General features: G+C 50.3%; 1 protein-coding gene across 5 annotated transcripts in view; it reads left to right on the top strand.

Annotated features, from left to right (window-relative positions):
- The window catches only part of LOC118373852 (disintegrin and metalloproteinase domain-containing protein 22), a 139,068-nt gene that overhangs the window by 111,003 nt on the left and 12,075 nt on the right, over window positions 1-15,990 (top strand). For all 5 annotated transcript variants that reach the window (XM_052502627.1, XM_052502626.1, XM_052502628.1 and 2 more), the window contains 4 exons: window positions 219-350; window positions 433-496; window positions 592-697; window positions 863-982. In XM_052502627.1, the coding sequence (XP_052358587.1) occupies window positions 219-350; window positions 433-496; window positions 592-697; window positions 863-982 (422 nt within the window). The remainder of the gene's footprint in view (window positions 1-218; window positions 351-432; window positions 497-591; window positions 698-862; window positions 983-15,990) is intronic.

Here is a 15,990-nt window from a genome sequence, read left to right as displayed (position 1 = left end):
CAGGCTCTGAGGGAGTGCCAGTCCTCTTCTGGCTGTGCCGGTTGGAGAGTGCATGGCCATTAAGACCAGATTGTTCTTCAAGATGTTTAAACGTTCATAGATGACCAGCAGGGTCAAATAATAAGTACAGTGGTTGTAGTCTGTGCAACAGGTCAGTACTTCAGGAGTAAATGTCATACACCTGCTGACATGCTTTGACCTGTGTTGTGTGTGGACAGATGGAGTTTATGGGCGTGGTGTGTAGGGAGGCAGTGAATGACTGTGATATTCCAGAGAACTGCACTGGTAACTCCAGCCAGTGTCCCCCGAACGTGCACAAGATGGACGGCTACTCATGTGAAAAGGAACAGGTAAGAGATATCAAGAATGATCAGAGTGGACCAGTTGGTGTGTACAGGTGTGTGTTTGTGTTTGACGTGTACCATTCCTCAGGGTCGTTGCTTCAACGGGAGGTGCAAGACCAAAGACAGACAGTGCAAGTACCTTTGGGGAGAGAGTGAGTAACGTTTTTATGTCGACCTCAAAGACACTCAATGCAGGGTTATTTATGTAGGTTGTGACATCATCCCTGTTCATTGTTTGATTTTTCAGAGGCGACCGCTGCTGATAAGTTCTGTTATGAGAAGTTGAATATCGAGGGGACAGAGAAGGGGAACTGTGGGAAGGACAAAGACACATGGATCCAATGCAACAAGCAGTAAGGACACTTGTTTATGTCACAGTTCTGTTGTGCTTGAATACAATGACATGACATCACACTGTACTTTTATCCTTGAACATAACATGTGTCCAGCAAAGTTTAGGTAACTAATGGAACTTGAACTTAGAGAGAAGGTTCATCACTACTTCCTGTGTGTTTCAGAGACGTGCATTGTGGGTACCTGCTATGTTCCAACATATCGCCGGCCCCCCGACTAGGAGAGTTGCAGGGGGGACTGACGTCCTTCTCTGTTGCACAGCACAGTGCCTCGCTGGACTGCAGGTACACACACACACACACACACACACACCATCATCATCAGACTCTGATTCATTCATCGCGTTATGGTTCTCCTTGGGTTGCTAAGGAATTACAGTCCATTCATAGATATTTACACACACTGATTGATAAAGCAACCTCCTTATAAAGCGACCTCCTAGCTCTCTCTCTGACGATGCAGGCCTCCAGAGCACATACAGAATAATGTCTCTAGCTCTCTCTCTGACGATGCAGGCCTCCAGAGCACATACAGAATAATGCCTCTAGCTCTCTCTCTGTCGATGCAGGCCTCCAGAGCACATACAGAATAATGCAGAAGTAGGCATAATGGCAGGCTGTACAATTTCTCCTCTGGCCTTCACTATGGCCATGGAAGTCATCATCAGGGCATCGAGGTGGGTGGTCGGCGGTGAGAGAACTAAGGAAGGGCTCCGTCTCCCACCTATCCGAGCATACATGGATGACATGACTATACTGACCACCACTGCAGCATGCACCAGGCGGCTACTTGCAAAACTGCAGGATAACATCAAGTGGGCCCGGATGAAAATCAAGCCAAGCAAATCTCGAAGCATCTCCATAGTCAAGGGACAGCTTAAAGATGTGAGGTTCTGCATTGGAGATGACCCGATACCAACGGTATCTGAGCAACCCATCAAGAGCCTGGGTAGATGGTACAACGAAAGCCTCCGGGATAAAGATCAAGTGCAGCAAGTAAGGCAGGACATCGCCGACGGTCTTGAGAACATCAACAAGACCCTACTGCCTGGGAGGCTCAAGCTTTGGTGCCTACAGTTTGGACTTCTCCCCGGGTAATGTGGCCACTCACCGTCTATGAGGTCCCATTAACAACAGTGGAGAATATGGAGCGAACCATTACCTCATACGTGAAGAAATGGCTGGGTGTCCCACGATGCCTGAGTAACATCGGCCTCTATGGCAAAGGGGTCCTTGAACTACCTCTTACAAGTCTAACGGAGGAGTACAAGTGCTCTAAAGTAAGACTTCAGATGACATTGAAGGACTCCAAAGACCAGACCATTAGCAAGGCTGCACCTCTTCTACAAACTGGACGGAAATGGACATCATCCAAGGCTGTGCAGCAAGCAACATCAGCCCTGAGACACCAAGACATTGTGGGGAATATCCAGCATGGAAGAGGAGGCTTTGGCCTGGCAGCAAGCAAACCAACGTTCCATAAGGCAACAACATCTGAACGCAGGAAGCTGGTGGTCGAGGAGGTGCGCAGACAGGAGGAGACTGCAAGAAGTGCAAAGGCTGTCTCTCTTGCTAAACAAGGGCAATGGACGCGGTGGGAAGGCCTGGAGAGGAGAAAGATCAACTGGAGTGAGCTTTGGCAAATGGAGGCAAGCAACATCAGCTTCATCATAAGAGCTGTTTATGATGTGCTTCCATCACCAAAAAATCTACATCAATGGTATGGCGAGGACTCGACCTGCCCCCTCTGCCCAGCTCCAGCGACTCTCAGGCATATAATGACAGGTTGCAAGACCAGCCTCTCATAAGGCCGCTACACCTGGAGGCACAATCAGGTCCTCAAGAGCCTGGCTGTAGCACTTGAGACCAAGAGGAGTGCAACCAATTCATTACCTCCAAAAACAAGCAATCCCGTCAAAACAACAACATTCATCCGGGAGGGACAGAAAAGGCCCAAGTATCCTCCTACAAAGCCAGAAACTGGACACCTAGCCATGGCCCGGGACTGGAAGATGCTTGTCGATATTGGCCAGCAACTCATTTTTCCACCTGAGATTGCTTCTACCAACCTTAGGCCAGACATGGTACTCTGGTCCCCTTCACGAAAGGCTGTGTACATCATAGAGCTCACAGTCCCATGGGAAAACTCTGTTGAAGAGGCCTACGAGCGTAAGAAACTGCGTTACACAGAGTTGGCAGCAGACGCAACTCAGCGTGGCTGGAATGCAAAGGTCTGGCCAGTTGAAGTGGGATGCAGAGGATTTGTGGCTTCTTCCATCATCAGGTTGCTGAAAGAACTTGGAATCCATGGACAGGCTCTGCGGCAGACCGTCAGAGCAGTTTCTCAAGCAGCTGAAAGAAGCAGCCAGTGGATCTGGATCAAACGGAAGGACCCTTGCTGGGCTATAACTTCATGACCCCCCACCCCCACCTGAGAACCCAATTCAGATCCCTCCAACTTGAGGAGGGCATATGAGGTATGCGGTCAGCTGTATGGCTGGCTCAGGGAAGAGGACGCCCCTGCCTTGCATAGTCCCGTGGGACATCTTAATTGGGCATGGGACACAAGCTAAGGCTTGATTACCCTTTAGCTGGCCACCTTTGATGAGGGTGTTTAGTGATTAAAGGCCGAAACACCCACTGATTCGAAGGCACACTACTGAGGATGTGTCCCAAAATTGACATCTTACCCCAGTCTAAGAAATAAACCTCCCATGCCACTCTGTCAACATCACGGCAAATCTCATGTGAGTGCATTCCATCTATTGGCACAATGGACAGTTTTTAACATCTCATCCCGTGTTTTATGATTCTGATCATCTGGACCAGTCCAGTGACTGCTGTGAAAGGACAGCTGACAACATAGGAAAGTCTGTGTGACAGCTTGGAGAGACAGCTGACTGGAGGGAATAGACCCCACTGGGGCTGTCATGGGCTAGCTACCCATGTTGGCAGTCTCCGACGCTGTTTCAGTATGTTGGAGACAACCGCTAAGTGCTACTGAAAGTCAACAAAGGAACATACCCCTAGAGCCTGCGAGAGCTGGGGCGCAAGATGGCTCAACGACTGATCACATGGTTACGGACCCAGGAACGGAAACGACTATGAGTAGGAACACAGCACATGAGACAACCATAACAGCAGCAGGACACACACTTCAGGTGTGCAGCTGTGGTTGGGAGAGAGTAACATCGGCAAGGGGGTTAAGGATCCATCAAGGGAGGAAAAGGTGCTTGGGAGAGCAGAGACAGGGACCTCGCATTGACCAGTACTTCTTACGAAGCAGCCAGTCAAATCAGTTGAATGAAGCACAGCGACGGGACGCAAACCAAAGTTTGCAGAGCATCAGCACCCCTGTAACTGAGGAGGATAACACAAGCACAGAAATGCCGGTGGATGAACTCACCCAACCACAGAGACCTCTAAAAGAGGAAAAGATCAAAGGGCACAGACCGAGTGTGAAGTGGCCCAAAGCTGTTGAAAAGAGAGAGTGGGAAACAATCAACAACGACCTGACAAAAATCTTGGAACAACAGGTAGGAACAGCAGAGAAAAAGCTTGAAAGGATGGGAGACATTATCTACCACTACGGAGAAGAGCGCTTTGGAGTAAACGAAAGGAGAAGTGGCAAGACACCCCCCCCGCCAGCCAAATCTAGGAGACAGCAGGAGATCGAGATACTTGTCAGAGAGAGACGGCAGCTGAGGAAGCAGTGGAAGAAGGCCTCTGATGCAGAGAGAGAAGGTCTCATGCTACTTCAAGCAGACATTAAATGTCGGCTGGCAACCTTGCGAAGAGCGGAAAACTTAAGGAAACTTCGTAGGAAGAAGGTACACTCAAGAACACGGTTCTATAAAAACCCCTTTAAGTTTGTCAAAGATCTCTTCGCAAAGGAAAAGTGCGGAATCCTAAAAACTCCAAAGCCTGAACTGGAAGAACATCTGGAAAATGTCCACCAGGACATGAAAAGGCATGAGCAGATAGTCATCCCACATGACATCCCACCTATTCAACCACCAGAATTCAATCTGGACACTGACCCTCCAAAATGGAGGGAAGTAGAGAACGTTGTCCGAAGAGCAAGAGCGGCCTCTGCTCCTGGGCCTAATGGAGTACCATACAAGCTCTACAAGAACGCCCCGGATGTTCTACGCTTTCTTTGGAGGCTCATGAGGATAGTGTGGCAGAAGGAAATAATACCAAAGGCATGGCGAAGGGCTGGTGGTGTGCTAATCCCGAAAGAGAAGGATGCGACAGACATCAGTCAATTCCGACCAATCTCCCTTCTCAACGTCGAAGGGAAGATCTTTTTCAGTATAATAGCACAGAGGCTGTCCACTTATCTGGAAAGGAACAAGTACATTGATACATCTGTACAAGAAGCAGGCATTCCTGGTTTCTCTGGTTGCCTGGAACATACTAGTATGATTTGGCACCAGATCCAAACAGCTAAGAAGGACAAGAGAGACATTTACATTTAAGTCATTTAGCAGACGCTCTTATCCAGAGCGACTTACAAATTGGTGCATACACCTTATGACAACCAGTGGAACAGCCACTTGCATCTAAATCTTGTTGGGGGGGGAGAAGGATTACCTACCCTTACTTACCCTATCCTAGGTATTCCTTGAAGAGGTGGGGTTTCAGATGTCTCCGGAAGGTGGTGATTGACTCCGCTGTCCTGGCGTCGTGAGGGAGTTTGTTCCACCATTGGGGGCCAGAGCAGCGAACAGTTTTGACTGGGCTGAGCGGGAACTGTACTTCCTCAGTGGTAGGGAGGCGAGCAGGCCAGAGGTGGATGAACGCAGTGCCCTTGTTTGGGTGTAGGGCCTGATCAGAGCCTGGAGGTACTGAGGTGCCGTTCCCCTCACAGCTCCGTGGCGAGCACCATGGTCTTGTAGCGGATGCGAGCTTCAACTGGAAGCCAGTGGAGAGAGCGGAGGAGCGGGGTGACGTGAGAGAACTTGGGAAGGTTGAACACCAGACGGGCTGCGGCGTTCTGGATGAGTTGTAGGGGTTTAATGGCACAGGCAGGGAGCCCAGCCAACAGCGAGTTGCAGTAATCAAGACGGGAGATGACAAGTGCCTGGATTAGGACCTGCGCCGCTTCCTGTGTGAGGCAGGATCGTACTCTGCGGATGTTGTAGAGCATGAACCTACAGGAACGGGACACCGCCTTGATGTTAGTTGAGAACGTCAGGGTGTTGTCCAGGATCACGCCAAGGTTCTTAGCGCTCTGGGAGGAGGACACAATGGAGTTGTCAACCGTGATGGCGAGATCATGGAACGGGCAGTCCTTCCCCGGGAGGAAGAGGAGCTCCGTCTTGCTGAGGTTCAGCTTGAGGTGGTGATCCGTCATCCACACTGATATGTCTGCCAGACATGCAGAGATGCGATTCGCCACCTGGTCATCAGAAGGGGGAAAGGAGAAGATTAATTGTGTGTCGTCTGCATAGCAATGATAGGAGAGACCATGTGAGGTTATGACAGAGCCAAGTGACTTGGTGTATAGCGAGAATAAGAGAGGGCCTAGAACAGAGCCCTGGGGACACCAGTGGTGAGAGCGCGTGGTGAGGAGACAGATTCTCGCCACGCCACCTGGTAGGAGCGACCTGTCAGGTAGGACGCAATCCAAGCGTGGGCTGCGCCGGAGATGCCCAACTCGGAGAGGGTGGAGAGGAGGATCTGATGGTTCACAGTATCGAAGGCAGCCGATAGGTCTAGAAGGATGAGAGCAGAGGAGAGCGAGTTAGCTTTAGCAGTGCGGAGCGCCTCCGTGATACAGAGAAGAGCAGTCTCAGTTGAATGACTAGTCTTGAAACCTGACTGATTTGGATCAAGAAGGTCATTCTGAGAGAGATAGCGGTAGAGCTGGCCAAGGACGGCACGCTCAAGAGTTTTGGAGAGAAAAGAGAGAAGGGATACTGGTCTGTAGTTGTTGACATCGGAGGGATCGAGTGTAGGTTTTTTCAGAAGGGGTGCAACTCTCGCTCTCTTGAAGACGGGAGGGACGTAGCCAGCGGTCAGGGATGAGTTGATGAGCGAGGTGAGGTAAGGGAGAAGGTCTCCGGAAATGGTCTGGAGAAGAGAGGAGGGGATAGGGTCAAGCGGGCAGGTTGTTGGGCGGCCGGCCGTCACAAGACGCGAGATTTCATCTGGAGAGAGAGGGAGAAAGAGGTCAGAGCATAGGGTAGGGCAGTGTGAGCAGAACCAGCGGTGTCGTTTGACTTAGCAAACGAGGATCGGATGTCATCGACCTTCTTTTCAAAATGGTTGACGAAGTCATCTGCAGAGAGGGAGGAGGGAGGGGGGGGGGAGGATTCAGGAGGGAGGAGAAGGTGGCACAGAGCTTCCTAGGGTTAGAGGCAGATGCTTGGAACTTAGAATGGTAGAAAGTGGCTTTAGCAGCAGAGACAGAGGAGGAAAATGTAGAGAGGAGGGAGTGAAAGGATGCCAGGTCCGCAGGGAGGCGAGTTTTCCTCCATTTCCGCTCGGCTGCCCGGAGCCCTGTTCTGTGAGCTCGCAATGAGTCGTCGAGCCACGGAGCGGGAGGGGAGGACCGAGCCGGCCTGGAGGATAGGGGACATAGGGAGTCAAAGGATGCAGTAAGGGAGGAGAGGAGGGTTGAGGAGGCAGAATCAGGAGATAGGTTGGAGAAAGTTTGAGCAGAGGGAAGAGATGATAGGATGGAAGAGGAGAGAGTAGCGGGGAGAGAGAGCGAAGGTTGGGACGGCGCGATACCATCCGAGTAGGGGCAGTGTGGGAAGTGTTGGATGAGAGCGAGAGGGAAAAGGATACAAGGTAGTGGTCGGAGACTTGGAGGGGAGTTGCAATGAGGTTAGTGGAAGAACAGCATCTAGTAAAGATGAGGTCAAGCGTATTGCCTGCCTTGTGAGTAGGGGGAAGGTGAGAGGGTGAGGTCAAAGAGGAGAGGAGTGGAAAGAAGGAGGCAGAGAGGAATGAGTCAAAGGTAGACGTGGGGAGGTTAAAGTCGCCCAGAACTGTGAGAGGTGAGCCGTCCTCAGGAAAGGAGCTTATCAAGGCATCAAGCTCATTGATGAACTCTCCGAGGAACCTGGAGGGCGATAAATGATAAGGATGTTAAGCTTGAAAGGGCTGGTAACTGTGACAGCATGGAATTCAAAGGAGGCAATAGACAGATGGGTAAGGGAGAAAGAGAGAAAGACCACTTGGGAGAGATGAGGATCCCGGTGCCACCACCCCGCTGACCAGAAGCTCTCGGGGTGTGCGAGAACACGTGGGCGGACGAGGAGAGAGCAGTAGGAGTAGCAGTGTTATCTGTGGTGATCCATGTTTCCGTCAGTGCCAAGAAGTCAAGGGACTGGAGGGAGGCATAGGCTGAGATGAACTCTGCCTTGTTGGCCGCAGATTGGCAGTTCCAGAGGCTACCGGAGACCTGGAACTCCACGTGGGTCGTACGCGCTGGGACCACCAGGTTAGGGTGGTCGCGGCCACGCGGTGTGGAGCGTTTGTATGGTCTGTGCAGAGAGGAGAGAACAGGGATAGACAGACACATAGTTGACAGGCTACAGAAAAGGCTACGCTAATGCAAGGAAATTGGAATGACAAGCGGACTACACGTCTCGAATGTTCAGAAAGTTAGGCTTACGTAGCAAGAATCTTATTGACTAAAATGATTAAAATGATACAGTACTGCTAAAGTAGGCTGGCTGGCAGTAGCTGCGTTGTTGACACTACACTAATCAAGTCGTTCCGTTGAGTGTAATAATTTCTACAGTGCTGCTATTCGGGGGCTAGCTGGCTAGCTAGCAGTGTTGTTTACGTTACGTTGAGTTAAAAGAACGACAATAGCTGGCTAGCTAACCTAGGAAATCGCTCTAGACTACACAATTATCTTTGAAACAAAGACGGCTATGTAGCTAGCTATGTAGCTAGCTACGATCAAACAAATCAAACCGTTGTACTGAATGAAATGAAAATGTGATACTACCTGTGAATGCGACCGGTTGAGTTCTATTCAGTAGACGTTGGCTAGCTAGCAGAGTCTCCTACGTTAAGGACGACAAATAGCTGGCTAGCGAACCTCAGTGAATTAAGATAATCACTCCAAGGCTACACACACTAAACTACACAATTATCTTGGAAACAAAGACAGCTATGTAGCTAGCTAACACTGAACTAATCAAGTCGTACAGTTGAGTGAATAGCACTACAGTGATGCTAATCTGTGTGCGTTAGCTAGCGTTGCTAGCTCCTGGGCGAATAGCAGTGAAGGCTACGTTAGGGCGACGAAATACGAAATACGATAATTATGCAATTATCTCTGATACAAGGACGGCTATGTAGCTAGCTAAGAAGAATGGCTAAGATTATGTAGCTAGCTAACAGTAAACTAATCAAGTCGTACAGTTGAGTGAATAGCACTACAGTGATGCTAATCTGTGTGCGTTAGCTAGCGTTAGCTAGCTCCTGGGCGAATAGCAGTGAAGGCTACGTTAGGGCGACGAAATACCTCTATGTCATCTTCCTCGACCTGGCCAATGCCTTTGGCTCAGTTCCCCATGAACTCCTCTGGGAATCCTTCAACATTTTCCATGTACCAGAACCCATCACTACACTGGTAAAGGCCTATTTCCAAGACCTGCAATTGTGTTTCACAACACCTGACTTCACAACAACATGGCAGCGCTTGGAAGTAGGCATAATGGCAGGCTGTACAATTTCTCCTCTGGCCTTCACTATGGCCATGGAAGTCATCATCAGGGCATCGAGGTGGGTGGTCGGCGGTGAGAGAACTAAGGAAGGGCTCCGTCTCCCACCTATCCGAGCATACATGGATGACATGACTATACTGACCACCACTGCAGCATGCACCAGGCGGCTACTTGCAAAACTGCAGGATAACATCAAGTGGGCCCGGATGAAAATCAAGCCAAGCAAATCTCGAAGCATCTCCATAGTCAAGGGACAGCTTAAAGATGTGAGGTTCTGCATTGGAGATGACCCGATACCAACGGTATCTGAGCAACCCATCAAGAGCCTGGGTAGATGGTACAACGAAAGCCTCCGGGATAAAGATCAAGTGCAGCAAGTAAGGCAGGACATCGCCGACGGTCTTGAGAACATCAACAAGACCCTACTGCCTGGGAGGCTCAAGCTTTGGTGCCTACAGTTTGGACTTCTCCCCCGGGTAATGTGGCCACTCACTGTCTATGAGGTCCCATTAACAACAGTGGAGAATATGGAGCGAACCATTACCTCATACGTGAAGAAATGGCTGGGTGTCCCACGATGCCTGAGTAACATCGGCCTCTATGGCAAAGGGGTCCTTGAACTACCTCTTACAAGTCTAACGGAGGAGTACAAGTGCTCTAAAGTAAGACTTCAGATGACATTGAAGGACTCCAAAGACCAGACCATTAGCAAGGCTGCACCTCTTCTACAAACTGGACGGAAATGGACATCATCCAAGGCTGTGCAGCAAGCAACATCAGCCCTGAGACACCAAGACATTGTGGGGAATATCCAGCATGGAAGAGGAGGCTTTGGCCTGGCAGCAAGCAAACCAACGTTCCATAAGGCAACAACATCTGAACGCAGGAAGCTGGTGGTCGAGGAGGTGCGCAGACAGGAGGAGACTGCAAGAAGTGCAAAGGCTGTCTCTCTTGCTAAACAAGGGCAATGGACGCGGTGGGAAGGCCTGGAGAGGAGAAAGATCAACTGGAGTGAGCTTTGGCAAATGGAGGCAAGCAACATCAGCTTCATCATAAGAGCTGTTTATGATGTGCTTCCATCACCAAAAAATCTACATCAATGGTATGGCGAGGACTCGACCTGCCCCCTCTGCCCAGCTCCAGCGACTCTCAGGCATATAATGACAGGTTGCAAGACCAGCCTCTCATAAGGCCGCTACACCTGGAGGCACAATCAGGTCCTCAAGAGCCTGGCTGTAGCACTTGAGACCAAGAGGAGTGCAACCAATTCATTACCTCCAAAAACAAGCAATCCCGTCAAAACAACAACATTCATCCGGGAGGGACAGAAAAGGCCCAAGTATCCTCCTACAAAGCCAGAAACTGGACACCTAGCCATGGCCCGGGACTGGAAGATGCTTGTCGATATTGGCCAGCAACTCATTTTTCCACCTGAGATTGCTTCTACCAACCTTAGGCCAGACATGGTACTCTGGTCCCCTTCACGAAAGGCTGTGTACATCATAGAGCTCACAGTCCCATGGGAAAACTCTGTTGAAGAGGCCTACGAGCGTAAGAAACTGCGTTACACAGAGTTGGCAGCAGACGCAACTCAGCGTGGCTGGAATGCAAAGGTCTGGCCAGTTGAAGTGGGATGCAGAGGATTCGTGGCTTCTTCCATCATCAGGTTGCTGAAAGAACTTGGAATCCATGGACAGGCTCTGCGGCAGACCGTCAGAGCAGTTTCTCAAGCAGCTGAAAGAATCAGCCAGTGGATCTGGATCAAACGGAAGGACCCTTGCTGGGCTATAACTTCATGACCCCCCACCCCCACCTGAGAACCCAATTCAGATCCCTCCAACTTGAGGAGGGCATATGAGGTATGCGGTCAGCTGTATGGCTGGCTCAGGGAAGAGGACGCCCCTGCCTTGCATAGTCCCGTGGGACATCTTTAATTGGGAATGGGACACAAGCTAAGGCTTGATTACCCTTTAGCTGGCCACCTTTGATGAGGGTGTTTAGTGATTAAAGGCCGAAACACCCACTGATTCGAAGGCACACTACTGAGGATGTGTCCCAAAATTGACATCTTACCCCAGTCTAAGAAATAAACCTCCCATGCCACTCTGTCAACATCACGGCAAATCTCATGTGAGTGCATTCCATCTATTGGCACAATGGACAGTTTTTAACATCTCGTCCCGTGTTTTATGATTCTCTCTGACGATGCATGCCTCCAGAGCACATACAGAATAATGCCTCTAGCTCTCTCTCTGACGATGCAGGCCTCCAGAGCACATACAGAATAATGCCTCTAGCTCTCTCTCTGACGATGCAGGCCTCCAGAGCACATACAGAATAATGCCTCTAGCTCTCTCTCTCTGACGATGCAGGCCTCCAGAGCACATACAGAATAATGCCTCTAGCTCTCTCTCTGACGATGCAGGCCTCCAGAGCACATACAGAATAATGTCTCTAGCTCTCTCTCTGACGATGCAGGCCTCCAGAGCACATACAGAATAATGCCTCTAGCTCTCTCTCTGACGATGCAGGCCTCCAGAGCACATACAGAATAATGCCTCTAGCTCTCTCTCTGACGATGCAGGCCTCCAGAGCACATACAGAATAATGCCTCTCGCTCTCTCTCTGACGATGCAGGCCTCCAGAGCACATACAGAATAATGCCTCAAGCTCTCTCTGATGTTGCAGGCCTCCAGAGCACATACAGAATAATGCCTCTAGCTCTCTCTCTGACGATGCAGGCCTCCAGAGCACATACAGAATAATGCCTATAGCTCTCTCTCTCTGACGATGCAGGCCTCCAGAGCACATACAGAATAATGCCTCTAGCTCTCTCTCTGACGATGCAGGCCTCCAGAGCACATACAGAATAATGCCTCTAGCTCTCTCTCTCTGACGATGCAGGCCTCCAGAGCACATACAGAATAATGCCTCTAGCTCTCTCTCTGACGATGCAGGCCTCCAGAGCACATACAGAATAATGCCTCTTGCTCTCTCTCTGACGATGCAGGCCTCCAGAGCACATACAGAATAATGCCTCTTGCTCTCTCTCTGACGATGCAGGCCTCCAGAGCACATACAGAATAATGCCGCTAGCTCTCTCTCTCTGACGATGCAGGCCTCCAGAGCACATACAGAATAATGCCTCTAGCTCTCTCTCTCTGATGATGCAGGCCTCCAGAGCACATACAGAATAATGCCTCTAGCTCTCTCTCTCTGATGATGCAGGCCTCCAGAGCACATACAGAATAATGCCTCTAGCTCTCTCTCTGACGATGCAGGCCTCCAGAGCACATACAGAATAATGCCTCTAGCTCTCTCTCTGACGATGCAGGACTCCAGAGCACATACAGAATAATGCCTCTAGCTCTCTCTCTGATGATGCAGGCCTCCAGAGCACATACAGAATAATGCCTCTAGCTCTCTCTCTGACGATGCAGGCCTCCAGAGCACATACAGAATAATGCCTATAGCTCTCTCTGACGATGCAGGCCTCCAGAGCACATACAGAATAATGCCTATAGCTCTCTCTCTCTGACGATGCAGGCCTCCAGAGCACATACAGAATAATGCCTATAGCTCTCTCTCTCTGACGATGCAGGCCTCCAGAGCACATACAGAATAATGCCTCTAGCTCTCTCTCTGACGATGCAGGCCTCCAGAGCACATACAGAATAATGCCTCTAGCTCTCTCTCTCTGACGATGCAGGCCTCCAGAGCGCATACAGAATAATGCCTCTAGCTCTCTCTCTGACGATGCAGGCCTCCAGAGCACATACAGAATAATGCCTCTAGCTCTCTCTCTCTGACGATGCAGGCCTCCAGAGCACATACAGAATAATGCCTCTAGCTCTCTCTCTGACGATGCAGGCCTCCAGAGCACATACAGAATAATGTCTCTAGCTCTCTCTCTGATGATGCAGGCCTCCAGAGCACATACAGAATAATGCCTCTAGATCTCTCTCTCTCTCTGACGATGCAGGCCTCCAGAGCACATACAGAATAATGCCTCTAGCTCTCTCTCTGACGATGCAGGCCTCCAGAGCACATACAGAATAATGCCTATAGCTCTCTCTCTCTGACGATGCAGGCCTCCAGAGCACATACAGAATAATGCCTCTAGCTCTCTCTCTCTGACGATGCAGGCCTCCAGAGCACATACAGAATAATGCCTATAGCTCTCTCTCTCTGACGATGCAGGCCTCCAGAGCACATACAGAATAATGTCTCTAGCTCTCTCTCTGACGATGCAGGCCTCCAGAGCACATACAGAATAATGCCTCTAGCTCTCTCTCTCTGACGATGCAGGCCTCCAGAGCACATACAGAATAATGCCTATAGCTCTCTCTCTCTGACGATGCAGGCCTCCAGAGCACATACAGAATAATGCCTCTAGCTCTCTCTCTGACGATGCAGGCCTCCAGAGCATATACAGAATAATGCCTCTAGCTCTCTCTCTCTGACGATGCAGGCCTCCAGAGCACATACAGAATAATGCCTCTAGCTCTCTCTCTGACGATGCAGGCCTCCAGAGCACATACAGAATAATGCCTCTTGCTCTCTCTCTGACGATGCAGGCCTCCAGAGCACATACAGAATAATGCCTCTAGCTCTCTCTCTGACGATGCAGGCCTCCAGAGCACATACAGAATAATGCCTCTAGCTCTCTCTCTGACGATGCAGGCCTCCAGAGCACATACAGAATAATGCCTCTCGCTCTCTCTCTGACGATGCAGGCCTCCAGAGCACATACAGAATAATGCCTCTAGCTCTGTCTCTGACGATGCAGGCCTCCAGAGCACATACAGAATAATGCCTCTAGCTCTCTCTCTGACGATGCAGGCCTCCAGAGCACATACAGAATAATGCCTCTCGCTCTCTCTCTGACGATGCAGGCCTCCAGAGCACATACAGAATAATGCCTCAAGCTCTCTCTCTCTGATGTTGCAGGCCTCCAGAGCACATACAGAATAATGCCTCTAGCTCTCTCTCTCTGACGATGCAGGCCTCCAGAGCACATACAGAATAATGCCTATAGCTCTCTCTCTCTGACGATGCAGGCCTCCAGAGCACATACAGAATAATGCCTCTAGCTCTCTCTCTGACGATGCAGGCCTCCAGAGCACATACAGAATAATGCCTCTAGCTCTCTCTCTCTGACGATGCAGGCCTCCAGAGCACATACAGAATAATGCCTCTAGCTCTCTCTCTGACGATGCAGGCCTCCAGAGCACATACAGAATAATGCCTCTTGCTCTCTCTCTGACGATGCAGGCCTCCAGAGCACATACAGAATAATGCCTCTTGCTCTCTCTCTGACGATGCAGGCCTCCAGAGCACATACAGAATAATGCCGCTAGCTCTCTCTCTCTGACGATGCAGGCCTCCAGAGCACATACAGAATAATGCCTCTAGCTCTCTCTCTCTGATGATGCAGGCCTCCAGAGCACATACAGAATAATGCCTCTAGCTCTCTCTCTCTCTGATGATGCAGGCCTCCAGAGCACATACAGAATAATGCCTCTAGCTCTCTCTCTGACGATGCAGGCCTCCAGAGCACATACAGAATAATGCCTCTAGCTCTCTCTCTGACGATGCAGGCCTCCAGAGCACATACAGAATAATGCCTCTAGCTCTCTCTCTGACGATGCAGGCCTCCAGAGCACATACAGAATAATGCCTCTAGCTCTCTCTCTGACGATGCAGGCCTCCAGAGCACATACAGAATAATGCCTATAGCTCTCTCTGACGATGCAGGCCTCCAGAGCACATACAGAATAATGCCTATAGCTCTCTCTCTCTGACGATGCAGGCCTCCAGAGCACATACAGAATAATGCCTATAGCTCTCTCTCTCTGACGATGCAGGCCTCCAGAGCACATACAGAATAATGCCTCTAGCTCTCTCTCTGACGATGCAGGCCTCCAGAGCACATACAGAATAATGCCTCTAGCTCTCTCTCTCTGACGATGCAGGCCTCCAGAGCGCATACAGAATAATGCCTCTAGCTCTCTCTCTGACGATGCAGGCCTCCAGAGCACATACAGAATAATGCCTCTAGCTCTCTCTCTCTGACGATGCAGGCCTCCAGAGCACATACAGAATAATGCCTCTAGCTCTCTCTCTGACGATGCAGGCCTCCAGAGCACATACAGAATAATGCCTCTAGATCTCTCTCTCTCTCTGACGATGCAGGCCTCCAGAGCACATACAGAATAATGCCTCTCGCTCTCTCTCTGACGATGCAGGCCTCCAGAGCACATACAGAATAATGCCTCTAGCTCTGTCTCTGACGATGCAGGCCTCCAGAGCACATACAGAATAATGCCTCTAGCTCTCTCTCTCTGACGATGCAGGCCTCCAGAGCACATACAGAATAATGCCTCTCGCTCTCTCTCTGACGATGCAGGCCTCCAGAGCACATACAGAATAATGCCTCAAGCTCTCTCTCTCTGATGTTGCAGGCCTCCAGAGCACATACAGAATAATGCCTCTAGCTCTCTCTCTCTGACGATGCAGGCCTCCAGAGCACATACAGAATAATGCCTATAGCTCTCTCTCTGACGATGCAGGCCTCCAGAGCACATACAGAATAAT

This window comes from Oncorhynchus keta, unplaced genomic scaffold, assembly GCF_023373465.1.
Source record: "Oncorhynchus keta strain PuntledgeMale-10-30-2019 unplaced genomic scaffold, Oket_V2 Un_contig_1599_pilon_pilon, whole genome shotgun sequence".
Taxonomy (NCBI): Eukaryota; Metazoa; Chordata; class Actinopteri; order Salmoniformes; family Salmonidae; genus Oncorhynchus; species Oncorhynchus keta.
The sequence above is the reverse complement of the archived record's forward strand: the minus strand, read 5'-3'. Positions and strand labels throughout refer to the sequence as shown.